Genomic DNA, 21,830 nt, shown 5'->3' with positions numbered 1-21,830 from the left:
AGAAGTCGCGTATATGAATTTGAAAGCTTTCGGACCATTAGTTTGATAATTATATAATCTTGAGTGAAGCAATTTTTGTTATTGTGAATTTCGGGTGTTGGGAAAATGTAGCTTTTTGAAGCCAAGCTTTTGACTGACCAACATTATCAGAACTCTGCACCAGAGAAATTAACCAATGAAAAGTGGTTTGCTAAGTTTGAACGAGGCGAAATGAGCACCGAAGACGGTGAACGTAGTGGATGCCCAAAAGTAGTTGTTACCGATGAAAACATCAAAATGTCCACAAAATAATTTTGAATGACTGTAAAGTGAATTTGCTCGAGATAGCAGGTACTCTAGAGATGTCAACAAATACATAATATCATTCCCCAATATTTGAATATAAGAAAGCTCAGTGAAAAGTGAGTGCCGTGCGAGCTCACTTGTAACCAAAACAATGACGAGTCGATAATTCGAAACAGTGTTTGGAGATATTGAAGGGAAATAAACCTGAGTTTTTACTTTGATATGTAACAAAGGATAACGCGGGCAGTTCACTCGGATGGTTAGCACGATTATGACGTCTATATTTTAGGATACACATGTAATAATTTTTATTTATTACCTTGGAAAAAGAAGGATTTTAAACAGCGACTATTACATTATTGAACCCTCCTAAATTTTCGGGAGAAGTAGCTGAACGGCAGATAGATGGTTCATAAGCCCAGGGCTCTTTAAGCTATATGAGATATGTTTTTCTTTTTCATATGTTATGAAACCACACCCAGAAAGTTTCAAATACATTCTATTTGACATTTAAAATCATCAAGAAGAATAAAAATTATTGAGAGAAAACAGCTCAGTCGACCTTTGCTGGTCTGACATAGGATCCAACTTCGAGAAGCTTAGCACAAGAAGTGAAAGAAACTGAGAACTCAGCTTGAAAGCACACCACATTAGATCAAGGCTTCAGCTCACGGGATCCGTCTAGTCGTGACAAAACTACCAGCTCTGCCCCACATAAGAGGACCTCTATAAAAAAGTTAGAAAGAAAACTAGAAACTCCTAAACAGCCACCCCTTAAACCTCTCAAAACTCTTAAAATTAGTTGCTATAGTTTTTATTTCAAGTTCTCAGATTTTAAAAAATTCATAAAATTAGTTTGCAAAGTTTTTATTTCAAATGTTTTCTTTAGTTTTTTGTATTTAATATAGTGAAAATAAATCATTAAAGGATCATTCGCTGTGGTTAGTATTTCTATCTGCTGATCCGTAACTAGAATATCCCTGCGAGGATTCGCTGATGCTAGGATCGGTATCTGTAGATTCGCTGTTGATTGAATCTACATCCATTGATTCACTATGAATAGATTCGTTGACTACAGATTCTCTGCCTATAGAATCTTTATTTTTAGATTCGCTGTCCGTAGATTCTGTATCTGTAGACTCTCCGTTACTAGAATCTACAATATCCATGCGTGATTCGGGCACGACATTCCAAATATTATTAGGAATACCATTTATATACAGATAGTTCAGCTGAATCTCAGCTAGTTCTTGCTGCATATCGTGTAGTTTTAAGTTATCAACGGTAAGTCTAAACATAGTTGACTGTAAAGTATTACAAAAACTTCCATTGCCAGGCCTCATGACATCGAATTCAGCCGCTGATGTGAAATTATTAGGTTGATGCCGTTGTAGATAATCTCTGGCAGCTGCCGCCAGTCTTTCTGTCGCGGGCTTCGATGTTGGTGCCGTATCATGCCCGGTCACCAGCTTCCGAATATATAAAAGTTTGTTGTATAAATACTCAGATTTTTGAGTCTCCTCACTACTTTTGCGTTGATATTCACTCTCAATATGTTCCTTCAAGTGTTGGTAGACGGTGGAACCTTGCAGTTGATGGGCGAGCAACAAGTAGTCGCGTTGAATTTTTTCGATACGCTGCTGAACCTGATAATACTCATCGTAAGCCCGTTCGTATTCAGCGTTGTATTGGCGGTACTGTTGAATAGTGGTTAAAGCCCCGTAATTGTTCAAATCAAAGACCGGCACCGGAGCGGATGTCCCATAGGTGATGGCAAAATGTTGCACAGCTGGCCGCTGTGCCGTATTTGGCAGGAACTGTGGCTGCCGCTGCTCTGACACCCCGCCGGGTGTCTGGGGCTCACGCTGCTCAGTTCGTGGGAATTTCCTGGTCATCCTTCTGCTGCCAAATCGGCTACGTGTTTCTGCCAGTTTTAAACGATTTACTGGAGATCTCTTTGTGGTCAAGTGATGGATGGGAGCACATGTTTCTACTGACATTAAACTCGATGCGTCGTCGTCCGAACTCTGTGGCGGTGTAAGCATTTCTGGGAGATTGTGGGTTTTATTGTTTCTAAGGGCCAACAAATTAACTAGCCGTTGGCGGTAATGACGATTCAAATTATCGACATTTCGTGGTTTTCTGGACTTTCTGACAACAGAACTACATTTCCTGGATGACTTCCTGCACATTTTAGTAGAGCGCATAATTTTAGCTATGGAAATCATGTTTGATTTTTTCTCAGTTGTGTTGGTTAGATATATGAGACGTCTTGCTGCTACGAACTACGTTGCCACATTGATTTTTTCCTAGAGTTGTAGAGTCTTTTATAGTTATTCACACAGGCGTTATTCGATCTTTTTAGCGACCCTCAACTATAGGCAAAAAGGCGTGAGTTCAGGTAGTCAAACGGCGCGCAATTTTGAGCATATTTACCTTCTACCTGCTACGCTCAGGTAGTCAAAGGTTAACCACAACTGAGTGTCATTTAGGGAAGTGAGCAGTTTCACTCAATAACTCTCCTCATTTCGGCACCTGTTGGAGACCAGAGAATCTAGAAAACCATTTAAGAGCTTAAAGAAACCAGTAGCAGTTGCGATGCATCAAAATGTCATCTAACACTGGCGAAATTGTTTGGCGATTTCTTCATTAGTGGATAAATTTTTCATTCAGGGTTCAGGCAAAACATTTGGGAACCCTTATTTACCTATATTTCAAACGATTTTAAGTCTTAATTTTTCGAAATAACATTTCAATAAACAAAATTTTGTATCTTCACTTTTGTCAAAATTTGGTAATTTCAACCGTTCACAATGGAAAATGTGGAACAGAGTATAATAGTTTTGCTCACCTAAAGGTTGCTTGTAGTACCTAAAAATAAGCGAGAAAGATATTGAGTTATACATAACAAATTGATCAGGGTAACGAGACGAATTGAATTCAAAATGACTGTTTGTCCATTTTTGCACCTTAAGTAAAAATTTAGACATATTGATGGAACTTTAGCTTTGCTATAAATGTAAAAGTTGCTATTAAGCTCGAATAAATTCCAACAAATACCAATAAAATCCAGTCAAGAGGTCCAATTTTCTACAACCTATTTCACACAAGCCCACAAAAATAGTCTGGCGGTATTAAACCACTCATTCTTGGAGATCTTTTCACATTTTTCTACTTACATATGACCAAAGTAAAGGCGAGCTTCATAGCTGAACAAAATTTTATTGTGAAAATCCAGAACAGTGGCCATCTCGTTTTAGACCTTTGATAATAGACAAACATGCTTCCCATACTTAATGTAACTGGTCTTGCCATAAATTCTATTAAAAAGTTTAAAATGTTTGAGAGGACAAATTCACACAAAAAAGTGTCACTATTTTTATTATAATTTGTATTCCGTGTCTTCTCCTATGTAATATTCAGTTCAGTGTAGATTTAAATAATCGAAATGGGGAGCTAATGAAAGTCGCATTGAAATTTGTGAGATACTCAAAAACCTTAATATTTCGAAAATGTTTGTTTGCTTTTGCAATGATTGATTTTACCAAAGGTTTCAAGTATTGACCTTTTGAGTCGTTTTGGAGTGTTTCAAACTGATTTAGCCATAAAAACTATTCGCGAACGCATTCACAGAAATACTTTTAAAAGAAAGAAAATTACTATGCGAGCACTTCAAGAGAGTCGAGTCGATTCACTAAATTTTCAAACCAAAAATTTGCAACTATATAGTTTTGTAATCAATTACTAATATTATATATCTGTTCGGCAAAAAAGAACTTTTTATTTTGATTTCAATATTTGCACACTGTAATGCTTCAGACAGAAAGTATATTCCATCCTCTACCGTCATACACTTTCGCGTTATTTTTTACTACTTGCTGCAATATATTAGGCAATTTATTTTAGCAAGATTTCAATTCTACTTTTTGCACTTTCTTAAAGCTTCAAGTATGTGTTAAATTTTAATTTTAATCATAGTAGGATATTTACTATTTATTTATAATTAAAGCTTTGTTAGAGCTGAACTTCAGAGGTTAGACTGGGTTCGGTATCAATATTATATCAGAAGTTAGTTGAATGTTTTGTGTTTCGAAAATGTTGGAAATGACTTGCATTAGTTTGCAAAATATCATAAAATATGGTAGTATGAAATGAGGAAAGTAACGCTTGCAACAAACTTCTTGCCGTGCAGACATACTTCTAACACTTCAATTGAAAAGTCTGCGGCCTGACAAGTACAAGTAGATGGCGTTACTAGAATTTTTAGTTAGCCGTGCTAATACTTTGTGATAGATTTGTGTGAAGCAGTGTCCTCAAACTCGTCATTAATCCAAGTTTTTGCTTCAACTGTACTTTTTCTGTAAAAAAAAACAATATTTTATCAACGCACGAATTTGCTTTTTATCAATTTTTTCACAATAACAAAAGTTATTTCACTGAAAATGTTATAATTCATTCTGATTGTGCTCTAGCACACAAGACAAGTGCTACACAGCAGTGCCTTAAAAGCTTCATATCTGTTTTTATAGCTGCTGTTTATTGGCGGCTGGAATTTTGTTCTATTGGACTTCATTTCGGGGTCAAAGTATGAGAACATTGATTGGTGTTAATCCCACAGAAATTTGGAAAGTCCCAAAAAATATTTATTTCGATCGTCGTTTATACAGACTTATATTCAATGCGTAGTTATTGACTATTGGCCAAACCATTTCAGGTTTATTTTTTATAGCCAATAGTGACCATTTCGAATAAAATTTTGTACTCACTTGATATGTACATTACAAAAAAATGACATTTATTAAAAATATAAAACGTTTAAGTACATATTACAGTTTTATTTTAATAACGACCTAAACTTGTAACAGAACTTATGGCAGGACTAAGTATGGCGTAGCTTTGGTGGTTCTATGTCGCTTTTCATACGATTAAAGTATGCTTCTTGCGGAAGCCTCAAAACCGCCTATATTCCGCATTTTGAATAGGTTCTACGCATAGCATTCCCGGATCTTGCCCATCAACAATATGACCAGCAACATAATTACTGGAGAAAGAACCGATGATGGATTGTAAGCAATAGTATATTTATTGAAAATTTTAAGTGTACAAAAGTGATGTCGACTAATAATAAAAATAAATGTTTGGAAATAGTTGTCTTAACTACTTAAATGATCGTCTCAGTGTGAAATTTTGGAGAAATCGATTTTGTTTGTTGCTTTACCGGTTAGCATACACTATAATAAACATTCCCTCAAATTTTGAAATCGAAATTCAAAAAGCGAACAGAGTGGGGCACGTAGCGACTCCAATCTTTCCTCAGAATGATGTTTTTCAAAACGATTTCCACTCTCAAAGCAAATATTTCTACACCCAATTTGGAGAGAACATTTTTAACATCATTCGCTATTGCGCTATGGAGTCTTTTATTTTTATTTTTTTGAAATTTTCCCATTCTTCCCTCGAAAACCTGTCGGAAAAAATGCCATTTTGTCAAATTTCAAAAAACAAAAAAGCGCGATAGCGACTTTCCTACAGATTAATTGAATTGAATTTTTTGTTTTATATCAAAATTGCGACCGCAATCGTGGAAATCGTACAGACCTTGTTATTTACGTGTCATTTCAATAAATTTATTTAACTATTATACAATAAATAAACATAAAAAAATTATTTTGTATTTGTCCTGAATATGTTTATTTATAAAAAACCGGTCCGATTAGTTAATATCAACATTAATAGTAAAAATCGCGAAACTCAGTGATTTTGCGGTGGGTCACACTGAGGCGATGCCTTAATTATAATTATAATTAATAATTATAATAATGTTTATTATGAAACTTAATTCTAGCAATATATTTTTTGAAAGCAAAATTAAAGTAGTTTTTCATAAAGGTTAAGTTTGTGAAGCGAGCCAACTGTCCCTCCTTGGATATGAACTATTTTTTTCAGCATCAAAGACGATTTTATTATATCAACTGATGTGATAGTCAACAATTATTTCATTACTCGAAAAAAAATATTGATAAGTCGCCTGACTTTTCTTCCAGAAAGCTTGGCTATTACAGTAAAGAAGCTTTTATTTGGTTTTAATAATGATGCAAGCTATTAAGCAATGTACGATAATACTTTTGGTGTTAAATACAATGCTACTTAAGCCTAAACTCTTTAAAGATGAGTATGTATGAGCTCCAAACTATTCTCTGTTTTTAATAGGCAAACAAAATAAATTTACTTTCTTTTTTTATTTATCCTTTAACTAATTAAGTACAAACAAATTTGTCTATAGATTTTTAGCTTTCAGGAAACACCTACCTCAGGATAATAAGAGTCTAGAAACTTATGTTGAGAAAATATTTTTCCCATAACCTTCATACAAAGCAGAACAGAAAAACAAAGCAATTAAGAGACAAATAGAAAATACGCCCAGAATCTGATCGTAAAAAACAACCCAAAAACAACAAAGCAAATAAAAGTACAGCATAGGGTTTTTTTCTAAGGACACCTTGCTTTCTAGGCCACACGAAACAATGGCAGGTAGTTTCTTTGTTTGCGGATTATCCCATGATAATATTACTACTTCGGCTCCCGAAGTTCAGTCCTCGTGTAAAGCCGTTTTTTGTAGTGTTGCAAAATGCTTAAAAAACTCAGAACAGTAATTGCAGCTAATTTTTTTGGAAGGCTGACAAAAAAACTTACAGTTAACGTAATAGTGAGTAAAAACCTTTAATGTGGAATTATGCTGGGTTTTCCAATATGAATGATATGATTTCTAATTGTCGTTTCCGACATTTTTTGTTTGTTATGATTAGTAATTTTTTCCATTGTATTCAGTATATTTAGAATTTCATCATGGAAAGATATTGGCAAGAAAAACGCTTACTTTTCAATTATTAAATTTTATTATCAAAAAAATCGTTCTTCAATTACAACTATTCGTGCGCTTTTGCCATTTTAAGCTATTCGTCGAGTTGTTGAAAATGTGGAGCATAAATCTTCTTTACATAGTGTTCAAGTACCAATAAGACAAAGAACCGCTCGAAGTAATGAAAATGTTGCTGCCGTTCAGGCAAGTCTGGCTGTTGACCGAAATTCGTCGATTACAGGACGTTCGCAAAAATTGGGACTGTCTCAAATCGCAACCTGACGGATTTTGAGAAAGGATTCGGGCTTGCGTCCATATAAAATTGTTCTCACAGGAACTGAATCCATTGGACTACCGTAAACGTCGTGAGTTTGCCTTCGAACAACTTGAAAACGATAAAGATTGTTTTAGAAGATCATCTTCTTTGATGAAGCTCACTTTCGATTCTGGTGCAAAGAAAATTTACAAATTATTCACGAACAATCATTACATTCACCTAAATAGACAATTTGGTGTGGTTTATGGTCTGGTGGAATATTGGTTCGTACTTCTTTCGAAATGAAGCTGATGACATCGTACTGTCAATGGAGAGCGGTATACATAAATCGATGACAACGAACTTTTTAAGACTACATTTGTAAGGAATTGAACTTGACAACATCTGGGTCCAACTAGACAATGATTATTTCAAGAAATTGTGACATTGAGTGGCCACCAAGAAGACTAGAAAATCGGAGTATTTCTTGTGGGGTATATGAAGTCATTGATTTTTACCAATAAACCATTCATTCTTTCGAAGTCAGTTTAATTCAGTTCAGTTGAACGTGCTATCATGACATACGACTTGCTTTAGTGGAAAAAAACTTGGCTCATTGAGTTCGTTCCTGCAAAAGAAGTCGTGAAAGCCATTTGAATGATGTTACATTCAGAACTTAATTATATCGATTCACCTTAAATAAAAACATTCGAATTTCTTTAAATCATGTTACTTTTATTGAAAAACTCTGTAGTTTTTGGACTGAATTGTTTTGATAGAACTCGCCGTAAAGAAGTTAACCAATCTTCGGTTACTGGTAATGCTGCAACCAAACCTCTCGATAGACGGACTTATGCAAAATTTAAAGACATGGTAAAGCCTTCAAATTATCTTTAAAGTCGGTTAGTAGCCTGCTCGGATCAGTGGGAAAGGCATTCCAGGAACAACCATGAGTTTGTCAAACAAAAAACACACTTTGATTCGAAAATTCTTTTTTTAATAAAACGTTCAAGAAAATATGGACAATGTTTTATGAAGTATACATTTATTATCATATCTACATTATATATAAAAAAACTTAACCATTGTTTATATATATATATTATTACAATCTCAATCTTCATCACTGTCGCTCTCCGACAGCGCTAGTTCGGTGCCTAGAAAATCTAAAAGGCCTTCGTCTTTTCTGGATTGGAATTGTATAGTAGTGGCTGTTGTCGCATAGCCATTTATGATCGGATTTTCATCAGGTTCCGCTATTTCGGCGAGATCAGTGCCCAGAAAATCGGAAACTGCTTCGTTTTTCGCGGGTGGGAACTGCATAGTAGAGGCCGCTATTTCAGCGTTCAGATGCTCTTGTCTCAACTCATATTGCTTAGACATTGCCAGTGCTACCTGCTCTGCACATTTCTTATCATAGACCGTTATAAGGTTTTTGATGTGTGCTAGTTTGGCGTGCAAATAATCGCGACGCTGCTGGCGCATACAACTCTCCTGGCTAGAGATGATGTTATGGGCGGCCACTATGCGCTTTGTAATGCTCTGGCGATCGGAACCGTTCCTTAACATTTGTAGATATATTCCGCCAAGTTCGCCGAAACTGCGTTCCAACACTGCGATCTGCTGAAAGAGCAACATGTATTCTTCATAGTCTTGATCAAATGCAGCCTTATATTGCTGGCGCTGCTCCCCACATGTGATCTCCGTATAGCCACTGAAGTCGTAATTGTCGAGTTGTGCGGCATTTGTGCTAGCGCCCGCGTGACATGCAGGCTGTTTGGAGTTCGTGTCCAAACATTTATCGTCGATTGTGTGCTCTGTTTTTCTTAGCTTCGCCGGTTGTGGTACATTGTTATTCTCACAGGGGCGCTTCAGTGTGTCACCTGCTCGTAGCCGATCGCTTTCTTCCAATTGTGGTGGACTGCAGCTGGAAACGGAGGTTACATCATCTGAACTGTTTGGCGGTCGTGAATTCTGCTCTTTGAGCCACTTCAGTTGCTGCTGCTCTTCCTTACTTACATACGGCCAGTTTTCGTCGACTTCTTTCCACATCCGTGGACGCAAAGTATAAGTATTTTGGCGTAGCTGTGCTATATCTTTAAGCACAGTGCCCACCACTCGACGCTCACACTCCTGTGATCCTTCTCGCTTTAAGATTGTATTTAATTCGATTCTTGTGTAGGCTTTAAATGCCAGCAAATGAATCAATCGTTCACGTATTTTACGTGACGTAATATTTGGTATTTTTATTGAAGCAGTTCCTCCTCGTTTGCTGTGGGGTTTTGGCCTTTCATTTATAAATAACTCACTGCCGCCGGCGCGTGCATAGTTACTGATCTTGGATGTTTTGGCTGCCATGTTCATTTTGCTATTTACAGATGCTAGAATTTTAGTTGTTGCTGCTACTGCTAACGTGATGCTACTACTAAGCGTTGCAACATATCACCTGCTTTTATAGCAAAGTGTTGCAAGTGTTTCTCTGTCTGTTCTGTAGCTGCTTTTCGTTTATATTTGTAAAGTCTTCCTTCACAAAATTCATGAGTAATATAGAACTAGCTCAACATGGTGCCTTTCACTAGAAAATAAAAAAAAAACCTTCAAGTGGCCCTAAATAAAATATTAAAAATAATTTTCAACCTACCATGGCATTTTCCCACCTCGGAATTACATGACAGAGCTAATGTTGAATTAGTCGCAGATAGATTGTCCCGACTAAACAGAAGGTTTAACGATCGCTAAGAGCATTCCATGTACTCTCATATCAATGAATTAATTAATTAACTGATGTAAAATATATTCTTAGTTATAAAGTAGAAATAAGTAGGTTAAGACAATATTCTTCAAGGGTTTTTTGTAAATTTGTTTCCCCACAAAAACTATATTATTAATAGTAAGATATCATAGCTCATTCTCAAATAATTTTTAAGTAGAAAAAGCAAAATCGCCTGAACTCTTAACTTATATACATTATTCACTGTAAATACATACATATATTATAAGAAGAAGTGAAATAAATTTGAATTTGAATTTGAGTATTAAAAAATACATTATTTTTGGAACCCGCCAACCTTTCAAGCAATGACAGTTAACCGGTTCTTTATACCTGCCCGAACCGTTAATCTATCACGTAATCCTTTTTATGAAAATCTTGCATGTTCTGATCCCACCCACCAGAAAAAAATAAAGCAGGCAATTTTTTGGGCGGTTTTCAAGAAATTTGCTTCAGGTAGCATGCTTGGTACGTTCATTTTAATTTACGTTACAAATTATGTATTTGTTTGAAAACCAAAGGGAGCTTAATTTTGTGTTATTGCATGAGTTATATTTCGAAGGATCAAAGCTCATATTTTCGGCCCTATTTTCTGCTATTTAAAGAAAAAGTTCTAGTTTTTGAAGAGCGTGGGCAGATACCCGGCATTATTTTCCTGGTTGCTCAGAGAAATTTGCTTTAAAGCTTTATTAGGTTCACCATATGGCGCTTACTCTGTCAATTATATTCTTCATTCATATGTGTTGAGGGTTACATGGGTTTAAAAATAAATAAAAAGTTCTAATAAAATATTTCATTTTTCATATGTGAAAAAAAAACTGTTGAAAAAAGACTGTTTTTTACTCACGGAAACCCAGGTAAAACCTTCAGCAATTAGAGGTAATGGGTTTTGTGTTAAAAGTCCGTGTTATGTAAGTCTCAACTCTTTCAACGCGTTTAAGAAATATCTAGGGCGGAGAAGAAAAGTCTACAAATATAATCTAACAACAAGCAATGAAGCGAAAAGTTCGCAACTCGCAAAGGTTAAAGCCTGGGAAACAACTTGAGTTGTTGGTAAGGCTTTATATCAAACAGAAGTACCGATGTGATTTTTTAATTTTAATGCAAGAGGCAATACTATTATTTTAGTAATTTTTGGCACAATTTATAGTTCGATTTTGAACGTAAGATAAAATACTTTGAGGGCACTATTTGTGCAAAGTTTAATTCTGATATCTTCACTGATTTTTGATTTATATAATTGAAGGTAAAAGCTTTAGATGGAATTTAAAAGTTTGTTCTACGGGAAGTAGGCGTGGTTGTTATCAGAATTTATCAATTTTCACAGTCGCTAATAGAAATGTTTTTCATAACCTCAGACATCAAATTTGGTAGAAATCGGCAAATAGTTCCAGTGATATAGGATGTTGCCTAGCAATGGACGGTGCCACGCCTATTGTCAATTTTTACAAACTACTCCTATGAAGCTCAACATCATAATTTGAAATTTAAAGCTTTTTTATGCTGTGAGTTAAGGCGCGTTTAGTTGTTTTCAACATAACCGTTCTGTGGGGAGTGAGCTTGTTTATTTACTGATTTCAACCATTTTCACAGGCTTTAAAGAGATGCTAAGATGAATTCTCCCCAATAAGTTTGTTAACTTTGTCATTAGCGTTTCGGAATATATCTTAATTAAACTATATAGGTGGTGGAGACACGCCTTCTTTTAATGCTATAATCTGCTGTACTGTTTCATCATCCTCATCATTAATATATATGTATATAATGATTATATATGATCATTAAATATATATAACTCGATATATATCTCGATTAGTTTCATGTGATACAAACAATAGTTAGGTGAACAAAACTAATATCCTCTGTAGCAACATGTTGAAGGAGTATACAAATGTCTTCCTCATATTCGACATATAAAAGAACAAAGAGAGAAACAAAACAATGAAAGGATTACTAAAAGATATGGCCGGAACCTGTTTTAAAAAACAACCCCAAAAACAACAAAACATTTATGTGTACAATATTGCAGCATAACAATGGCTTTTTCTAAGAAAACCTTCGTTTCTAGGCCACACGAAACAATGGCAGGTAATTGCTTTATTTCACCGTGCCGAACTTCGGCCGGCGAACTTCACTTTTTGTGGGAAATCGTTTTTTATAGTGTTTCCAAACGCTTTGAAAACCCAAACGTTAACACTTGCTAATTTTTCTGGAACGTTTGTTTCTTTGCGACCCCCACAGATAAATAATAGTCTGTTAAAATTATTATTCTATGAAATAATAATTCTATTAAAAACACTTCAAAACTCTTTTTCGAAACACTTTCTTCCTGGGAAGGAATGACAATTTAAGATTTCTTTATATTTGTTCGAACTGTTAATCGATCACTTAATATTTTTTTTGAAAATCTTGTACTATATGATCCCACCCACCAGAAAGAAATTGAGTAAGTTTTTGTGGGTTTTCATAATGGATGCATTCAGAAGTTTCCTTAACTTCATATATTGGTATTGCTCCAAACTTTGTATGTTTTTAACTTCTTCAATTTCTATCCAAACTACATTTTTGTCGTTGAGTTTTTTAAGCTTTAGTTTTTAGTCTGCCAGGAAGCGTATAGCGCTTCGAAATGGGAAATCAGTTCAAATGACGCGTTATATACTTACATCAATATCTGTAAGATTTAGATTATACTTTGGATATTAGAGAGCCAATGTCTTTATTAGCTTTAAGATTTATATTTACTATTTAAGGAAGAGGTCTGCATACTACACTTCTTTCGTAATGCTTAATGTCACTGTATTTAAAGTAACATTCTAATCTAATATCAATTTGTGCGTCCTCCGATAAATTTGGTACATAAAACTGAAATATAATATAGTATATTAATCCATTTTGTAACTACAAAAATTAGAGTAAGATAGCCTCGCCCTAGTAGTGGCGATTTGAACAGATAATTTCTCAATTGGCGTCCATGCTGTGAGGCTGGGAATCTTATCATCTGCAGAAGCTGTATGGAGAAGACAAGGTAGAAACGTTTCAACACATCATTCTTGACTGTCTCGCGTTAAACACTTGGAAGATCTTCAGACAACCCACAGAGCTGGCGGGTATGGAAATTAAACGCCTGTGCATATTGGTATTGGAAAAACGCTTAATTGCTAATTTATAAGTTTGAACACTGGAGCTCTTTTTTCAAAGGTCAACATAAAACAGTTCACTCTAGATCAGCCATTTAACCTAACCTAACCGTGAGTATCTGAATATCTACTATATAAATATTTACAGTTTTGACATAATTTTCGACATAACTTTCTCAAAAGTCGCTTAAACGCAAGTCGTGTGTATGAGTTGTGCTCATAATACTTGTAGCTACCGAAATACCAATGGTTTCTCCACATCACTAACGAATTTAGTGCGCAAAAGATCGAAATGAATGAAGAATGGAATGCGTGTAATGCTAAACATTTCTAAATAAATGCTTTTCCTATTCGAAAAAATAGACTGATGAAGTCTATCTCTAGATTGAGAAGGTTTGCAGACGATTTAATATTCCTAAAATTATTACTGAGAATTGCAGAGCCGCTGGTATAAAAATGGTCCAGTAGTTGGAATTAGAAAAATGTCGTTTTGAGGTTAATTCGTTATCAAAAATATTGAAGGTGTCGCTAGTTTCTCGTTCTAGAATGTTCTACATATGGTTTGCAGAAACACACCTATACTATTTGTGTGTATGTGAGAGTTTGTTATTTGCTTTAAAAATGATGCAAGGGATTAGGCAATACTTTTTGTGCTGAAAATTATTTTCGCCACGCCCTTCAAATATAAGCCTTTAGAAATTTGTTTTCCACCATCAAGTACAAAAAAATATGTTTTGTACTTTTTGTTAAGTATTCTCCCAAATATAAAATAACAGCTAATTTTGTAATTTTTGTTTTGATCCCTCACTTTTGGGAAACACCTACCTATATTGTACAGCGACCGTTCGTTTGTCGAGCACGTGAAACAATGACAGGTAATTTGTTTGTTAGCAGATGCCTTCCACATAATATATGTAGCAAAAATGTCACTCCAACTTTGGACCCCGAAGTTCATTTTTCGTGTTGAACGCGTTTTATAGTGTTGTAATGATTGAAAACCCGCAACGATAATGGTAGTTCATATTTTTGGAAGGCGTTTTTATCACTCACACTTCAAATAAGAATGAGTAAAGCTCAGAGTGAAAGTAAGTTTCCTTGAAGCTCTTCCTAAGCCACGTGATCTCAAGCTATGAGGGGGTTTCTTGCACTTACGCTCGCAACTATCTTCTATGGGGAGTTCTTCACAGCGTTTTTTTGAATTCATTGCTTCAAGAGAAACTTTTGGATTTGCTGGATTTCAAAAAATTGAATTGATTTGAATTTAAATGATCATTGCTTAGAAACTTAGTAGAGTCTTTGAACACTTAGTTGGATTGAAGCAGAGAAGTAAATTAAAAACTGTAAAAATGTTGTAAAACAGAGCAATTCTACTAGAAATCATTGAAATATTTATCCACAATGGAAAAGACTTATTAACTCAGAAAGATCCTGTCCTGCCTATTAGCGAAGTTCTTCCTTCGGCCTTTGTAAAAACAAATATTAGGTGCAACAAAGACAACAAGTGAATTAAATAAGTTTCACAAAAAAGTGCAAAAAATGTAGAGATTCACTTCGCTGAGCAAACTTCGTGTAAGCTCGGCTTAAAGGTAGACAAAGGCAAGAAGTAAACAAATTTTGCCGAATACCTAAATTATGAGCACATGTCCTTTGTGATAGATGCAGGTAGAGTTATGCAGAACAGCAACGCATATAAAAGGGAGTAAGGGCTGAGAAACGTGATAGAAGCACTTAGTGATTCGGCAAAGCAAGACGTAATATTTAAGACTCCTTAGAACGAAAGACGAGCGTCATGACAGACTGTCCAGCAACATTTAGCGCCGGTGACTACGAGATGACTCAACAATATAACAAGGACGATTCGAAGGTGTATATTAGAGTAAAGTTGACCGATTCGGCTTACCGCGCCATCGAAGAGTATCAACATTATTCCAACACAAATCACTTTACAAACGAGCAGAATCCAAAAATGAAAATGAACGGTAATACCGGCATAATCAGCATACCCACATTTGGCAGTGAAGCAGGCGTCAATTTTGGGTTCTCATTGGATGCGGTTCAAGGATCGATGGAGGCTGTACAGCAGACCGCCGAAGGTCTTAGCAGCCTCGGCCCCATTACTCACAGTATGCGTATTCATGCTAACGAAGATGTTTTTGCTGAAACACGCACAAAAATGGCTATGTCGGAGGAGTCGGAGCGCAGCAAATGCACAAAAGTGATTAAACCAAACACAAGTGAGATCGGTCGCAAAGTGGAGAAGCCAGTGGCGACTTTATCGGCTCAGCAGGTGGCACACAACCAGGATCGCAATAAGGCGTGCCCTGCACTCGGTGTTACGGAAAGGAGCAAAGATGTGCATAATGTTAAAACTAACGAAGCTGACTTTGTACGACCGGTGAGCAAACCAGCGAATGTGGATACGAGATTTGAACATAATAGACATGGCAGCGCTTCATCGAAACGTAATGGTAAATCCTCTCATAAACGCGATAGTAAGGGTAGTACATTCTCTTCACTACCCCTTCTAACGAGCCCCTCAAAACCATCATCCACGCTGACGAACGGGAGTCATCGGGAGCGCAATATTGCGAGTAATACATTATCTTCACTTCCTCTTCTCACGACACCTTCAAATCCATCTACCCAGCTGACGAATGGGAAACATCGGGAAATCAATACGATAACACCTTCAAAACCATCTTCCCACCTGACTAATGGAAATGTTATTTCAAGTAACAATGTATCTGCCAGACTGACAGCACCCGATTTTGTTCGTCCGCTGACCAAGCCAAGGGATATAGATCCGAAATTGGATCACAAAAGACATAGCAGTACTTCGTCGAAAAGCAAGGGTAAATCCTCTCATCCCCGCGATAGTATGAGTAATACATTGACTTCGTTACCGCTTCTAACGACATCCTCAAAGTCATCTTCTACCCTTCCGAATGAAAATTCTGTGGTTAAGGAAAATGACAATGAAGTAAAATCCAAACAGCCTACTGGCGCCAAGGCTAAATCTGCGCAATCGAAAGCTGTGGACACTAAAAGCGGTAAAAAATCGAAAGCTAAGAGCAAGCAACCCGATATAACTCGTTGTAAAATAAAGGAACGTGTCATACAAATGTTGGCTATTAAGCCCTATAAGAAGCTTGAACTTTATACTCGTCTGCAAAACGAGGGCTTACGTGATACTGAGCGCCAAGCCATTAGTACCATATTGCGTGAGATAGCGTTCTTACGCGACAACGCTTTCAATTTGCGACGTCACATATGGAATATGGTAAAGGAAGACTGGCCATTTTATAATGAAGCGGAACTACAGCAGCTAAAAGAGAATAAGCCTAAAGACTTGACGCCACCAATAAGTTCAGATACAGCTAGCCCACCTTTATTGAGCTCGCCCAGTCCACCACAAGTGACCCTAAACAGTGACTTTAATTACGGCAACAGTTTGAAGCGCCCTGGCGAAGTCTATCAAAATCCGGTGCCATCCAAAAAACAACGCATAAGTCATGTAAAGACAAAAAATCATGTGGGTAATCACAAGAGCCCAACCAGCGAAAATATTTTAGTATATAATAGAAAAGCAGAGGCTGTGGAAGGTAATAAGGTGTTCAATGGTACACAAATTACCGCCAATTGTGTCAATCAAAAGAATTGTGGGAATACCAGCAGCGCTCCTTCTGATCTGACCACCGAACGTGTGAGTGAAGACAAGAACACCAGCGGAAAAAGCAAAGACCGTAAGTCTAAGAAATCTTCGGCTCCTGAATTCAATAAGCAGCCGGCCGAGATTGTGAGCACGGATAAAAAAAGCAGTAGTAGCAAACGCAGGTCAAGTAAGCCAAAGGGTGGTACCAGGAGCGAAGCCGTGGGTACTGATCAAAACAAAGAGAACTCAGCAGCTCTTGTTGCCGTTAATCAGCCAGCTGACACTGTGAGTGGCTACAAGAAAAGCAGCAGCAGAAACAAGGCGGATAAGTACCAGAAATCGTCAGCTTCTGTTTCTGAAAATCAACCGGTCATAAGCGCCGGTAAGAGAAGCAACAAAAATAAGGCAAGTAATTCTAAGAATGGCAAAGAGAGCAACACAATTAATACTGATACCGCAAAGCCACAAGAAGATAGTCGGTCAAAGCTCAGTAAAAATAGGGAAACAACGCAAAAAAGCAAATGTAATAATAAGGTTGACCTACCAGCGAGCTCCAGAAAACAGACATCAAAACCACAGATGACTGTGCCACCATTCACGAATTACAAACTTAAAACTCCGAAGGAAGTAGAACAACAGAGTTCTCGAACCGTGAAGCCACAGCAGCAAATCACACTACAAGAGCCAGTAGCGCACCATTCCGCCACAAATAAAAGCCTTGAAGCTAGCAAGCATAGAGAGCAACATAGTTCTCAACACATTGTGCCACAACAGCGGCTCCAGCAGCAATACACATCTCAAGAACCCACAGCACGCCGGTACGGTCCAAGTGATACACTTAATGCTCATAGGAATTCAGAACAAGAGCGTTTTCGACACGTGGAGCCACCACAACGAGTCCAAGAGCAAATCAGATCGCAAGAACCTATAGCGCAGCATTCCACTATGACTGACGCACACATTGCTGAGCCACAAAGCCGCTTTGATTTCAGCGCGTATACTCCGATCACATGCGTTGAACAGCGACGCCTTTACAAAGCCGAATTCGAAAGTCACTTCGAGGAATACGACCAGCTGTCAAAGAGTGTCGAACAAGTGCGCCGTGACTTTCACTTATTAGTACAACAATTAGAGCAACTGCCACCAGGCAGTCCCGTCTATCAACATATTCAACAACAGATTGAGATGGAATACGAGCGGCTAAATAGTGCGGAGCAGAAACAACGGAAACTAAGGTTTGACTACCTGGAAGCCAAATTAGCGTACATAACGCAGCTTGTAAACGATTACGATCAGAAGTTAAAGGCTGAATCGGCTGCAATTGACGCGGCTGTGCTACAACACCAGGTTCTTCAACAGCAGCAACAAATGTTACCAATAACACCGATTGAGGAGCCGAAAGAGATATACTCGTACGCTATGAATGGCAGCAGCCATGTGCTGACCGCACCAGCCCACCCAAGCAACGGACACGTCGCAGTCTCAATGGAGACCGTTGTAGAGAACGAAGTTGAAGTTGCTCTACCGCCATCACAACTATCGACATACAATACACAACAGAACACAACGAATGAGGTGGTATGGCATCAAGAGACGCAGCAGCAAAATAGCGTTGTGATCTCAAACACAAAATTATCATCATGTGGCTCACAATTCATTCCACAACAAACGCACCACCAAAAAAATGGTCACCAAGAAAGTGGTCACCATAAGGATAGTGATTTATCAGATTCAGACGATTCGTCCAACTCTAGTGAAGAAGAACTAGCGTCTTTTCACGACACACAATTCATTCCACAACAACCGCAGTACCAACAAAAGTATCATCAAAATAACCAGCAGCATGATGATCAAAATTTATCAGATTCGGATGACTCGTCCGACTCTAGTGATAGCTCAAATTCAGAACTATCGTCTTTTCAACGCTCACAATTCATGCCACAACAACCCCAGCGTCAAGGAAGAGGATACCAAAATAACCAGATGAATGAGAATGATTTATCAAGTTCTGACGATTCGTCCGATTCTAGCTCGAGTGAATCAGAAGACTCTGACTCAGATAATGATGCCGAGTGAAGCAACACATTGCCTATAGTTGCTGTCATATCGTCGAGCGATTCATCATCGAATATTATAGGCTGTTAAATTTAAGTAAAAGTATTTATGAAAAATTTAAGAAATACGACTGATATTTTGTTAGTAACCAGCGGAAATACATAAATATAAATGCTTTATTTAACAAGAAAATTTTTTGTTCTAAATTCAGTAGTGAAGAGGTTTTGGAAACCATGTAGACATTCCAGACTACAGTTAATTGTTTGCAAGTTGTTTTGGTCTTTCCAGTCGGCTGTTGCCTTGCTGTCATCGTTGTCAAACCTGCGATTGTTCTTCTTCCTTAGGTTTCTCTTGGATATGTCTTCGAATTGGTGTTTCGACTGATGAACCTGTGCGAGAACTTATTTGCTTTCGCTCACACTTGGACATAATATGCAGAGCCGTGGAAAGAACTTTGTTCCACGGTTCCGAAATTTATACAAATATTTGAAGGTTTGATAAGCTTTTGCTCGGTAATACAAATATTGTTTGGTTTGCCGAACCGTGGAAAGAACTTTGTTCCACGGTTCCGAAATTTATACAAATATTTGAAAGTTTGATAAGCTTTTGCTCGATAATACAAATATTGTTTGGTTGTGTGCATTATTATTTTGTTCTGTTGATCAGATGAACTCGAAAGTTTGATGTTGAATTTCAAACAATGTCTGCTGCTCCTTTGAAAGCGCGCTTTTCATATTCTCATCCATTTTTATGTAGTTGAATTTATAGAAAAAGCATTTTGGGATTATATCTTTAAGGGCTGCAAACTAACACAATTTAAAGTAGAACGGAAAGAATAATCTCCTTAAGAACTTCAAGCTTACGAAAGTTCAAGACGCATTGGAAATTTGATGATATTAAGAACTTTGATATGACGAAAGTCATTAGTATCATTAGGAGTTAGGTTAGGTTAAAATGTCGATTATTACATAGATATCACTAAACAGCTCAGAACGCCGGTCATTTCGACCAGTTCGCCGAAGATAAAACTGCCGAAATGTTTCAATATTAGTCTTGAAGAGACTCAGACTTCTCCATAGGACACTTCAATGCCTATTGGTCCAATAAGTACTCCTACGATCAGAGATGAACTTTGCTAATATAAAATAGTTCCGGAGATCCCCTGCGTTCATATCAAGACTAATGATATGATAAGTGCACGTGAGTTCCATTGGTTCAGTGCTAGCACGAAAGATGCAATTAAATTGATGTTATTTCTACTGAGGACAGACACTCAATGCTATTAATGCAATCATCTAACATCGCATTTCGTCAAAAAATGGAAGCAGTATATATACTGAGTTCCAGATCATAAACAAGTTCCGGAAAATGAAGCAGCTGATGAGATTGTCAAAAGTGTCATCTGTCTGTCTGTACCGAACAAGTACAGGAAATATGTAATTCACTAAGAACGATATACAACGAAATTTGTGAAAGAAAAGAGAGGCGGATGCGAGCGAAATGGAATGCTTTAAGTAAATGCGGGGTCGCCAAGATCATATGCAAAAGACCTTGTTACTCACATGGTCTCGAAAGGACTGCCAGATGGCTGTTGTCCTCTTGACAGGCATAAGAGAAAACAATACATGCAGAAAGTGCAGAGAAGTTAACATGAGAGAGACGTTGGAACACCTCATATGCCTTTGTCCGACACTATCTAGAACTCCTCTTAAGCATGTCAGTGCTTCGGAGTTCAAGTGACTAGATGAAGTAACAATTTTTAGAGCAAGTGGCTCTTAAAGTACCTATGCAAACAGAGTTGACGTCTGGAATGACGAATACTTCACCCAAACTAAACTGAACCTCCATCTGCCATTACTAAGGATCAATAGGTCCATATATGACGTGAAACCCGTCCAGTATAACCTAAACTAGCCTAACAACTGGTTTTGAACGACCTTCACCAGATTCGTCTTGGAGTAATCCTCCAGTGCAACACTAGGGTTGTCAATTGCCGAAGTATTAAACGCAACTTACGTATCAACATTGAGGAGAAGAAATATTAAAAAATAATAATTTGAAGCGTAGAAGTCAATGGCTAAATAGGATGTAAATAATTCTTAGATTCGTTCATAGCAGAGAGACTAGAGAACACAAGGGGCAGATATAGAGTAGCATTCCTCATAGAGTTTACAGCAAAATCTCTTGTTCGCTCTAGGAAAATATCGTAAAAGAAGAATAATAAAATACAAAGCAACAACAAAAGCAAAGTTTGCAGGCCGTGCGCACTTGTGTCGGCCATCTAATTGCCTAGGAAAGGCCAACTTACACTTCGCAGCCGCAAGCATCAGCTGTTGCCGCAGAGTCACATTAGCCGCTTAGTGGCGGATTGGCAAAAATGCTTTGCTTTGCAATTATTTTTTGTTCTACATTTGTATTGTTCAAGTTGTTTCCTCTTCGCTGTACTTCAAAAATCGCCTTGTTAGTCATCAGCAGCTAAACCGCTGCTGCCGCTCTTGACCGTCCATTCTACAAAGTGTACGAGCTTGTATATACATATACATAGTATGTATGTGTCTGTGAGTATGTGTGCCGCGGCATCAGCTGTTGCGTAAACCTGTTTTCACGCAACGCTTGTTTTTACGGCGTCAGCATTCGGCGAACTCGCACAAAGCGCACACAAAGGTCAAGCGGCTTTATTATTTTCGCAGCAATTTTTTCTTAACTAGTTCGGTATTTTTTATACTGCTTGTATGCATGGATATGGGTATGTGTACTTTATATATTTACTCTCATTTACTGTCTGAAATTTGCTGATTTTACAAGTAATTACGTGT

At 37.2% G+C, this 21,830-nt stretch overlaps 2 protein-coding genes across 3 annotated transcripts in view; one reads left to right on the top strand and one right to left on the bottom strand.

Moving 5' to 3' along the window:
• Positions 1–21,830, bottom strand: part of LOC120768989 (ABC transporter G family member 20) — a 175,894-nt gene that overhangs the window by 109,099 nt on the left and 44,965 nt on the right. The gene's annotated exons all lie outside the window — the stretch shown is intronic.
• On the top strand, positions 15,097–19,035 carry LOC120782881 (RNA polymerase II elongation factor Ell-like). The gene has a single exon (XM_040115429.1). The coding sequence runs from the start codon at positions 15,097–15,099 to the stop codon at positions 19,033–19,035; it is 3,939 nt and encodes a 1,312-aa protein (XP_039971363.1).

The sequence above is a fragment of the Bactrocera tryoni genome, chromosome 1 (genome assembly GCF_016617805.1).
Source record: "Bactrocera tryoni isolate S06 chromosome 1, CSIRO_BtryS06_freeze2, whole genome shotgun sequence".
Lineage (NCBI taxonomy): Eukaryota > Metazoa > Arthropoda > Insecta > Diptera > Tephritidae > Bactrocera > Bactrocera tryoni.
The sequence above is the reverse complement of the archived record's forward strand: the minus strand, read 5'-3'. Positions and strand labels throughout refer to the sequence as shown.

What these genes read in the sequence shown, in the direction of transcription:
- LOC120782881 (XM_040115429.1), top strand. Translation starts at nt 15,097, where the DNA reads ATGACAGACTGTCCAGCAACATTTAGCGCCGGTGACTACGAGATGACT.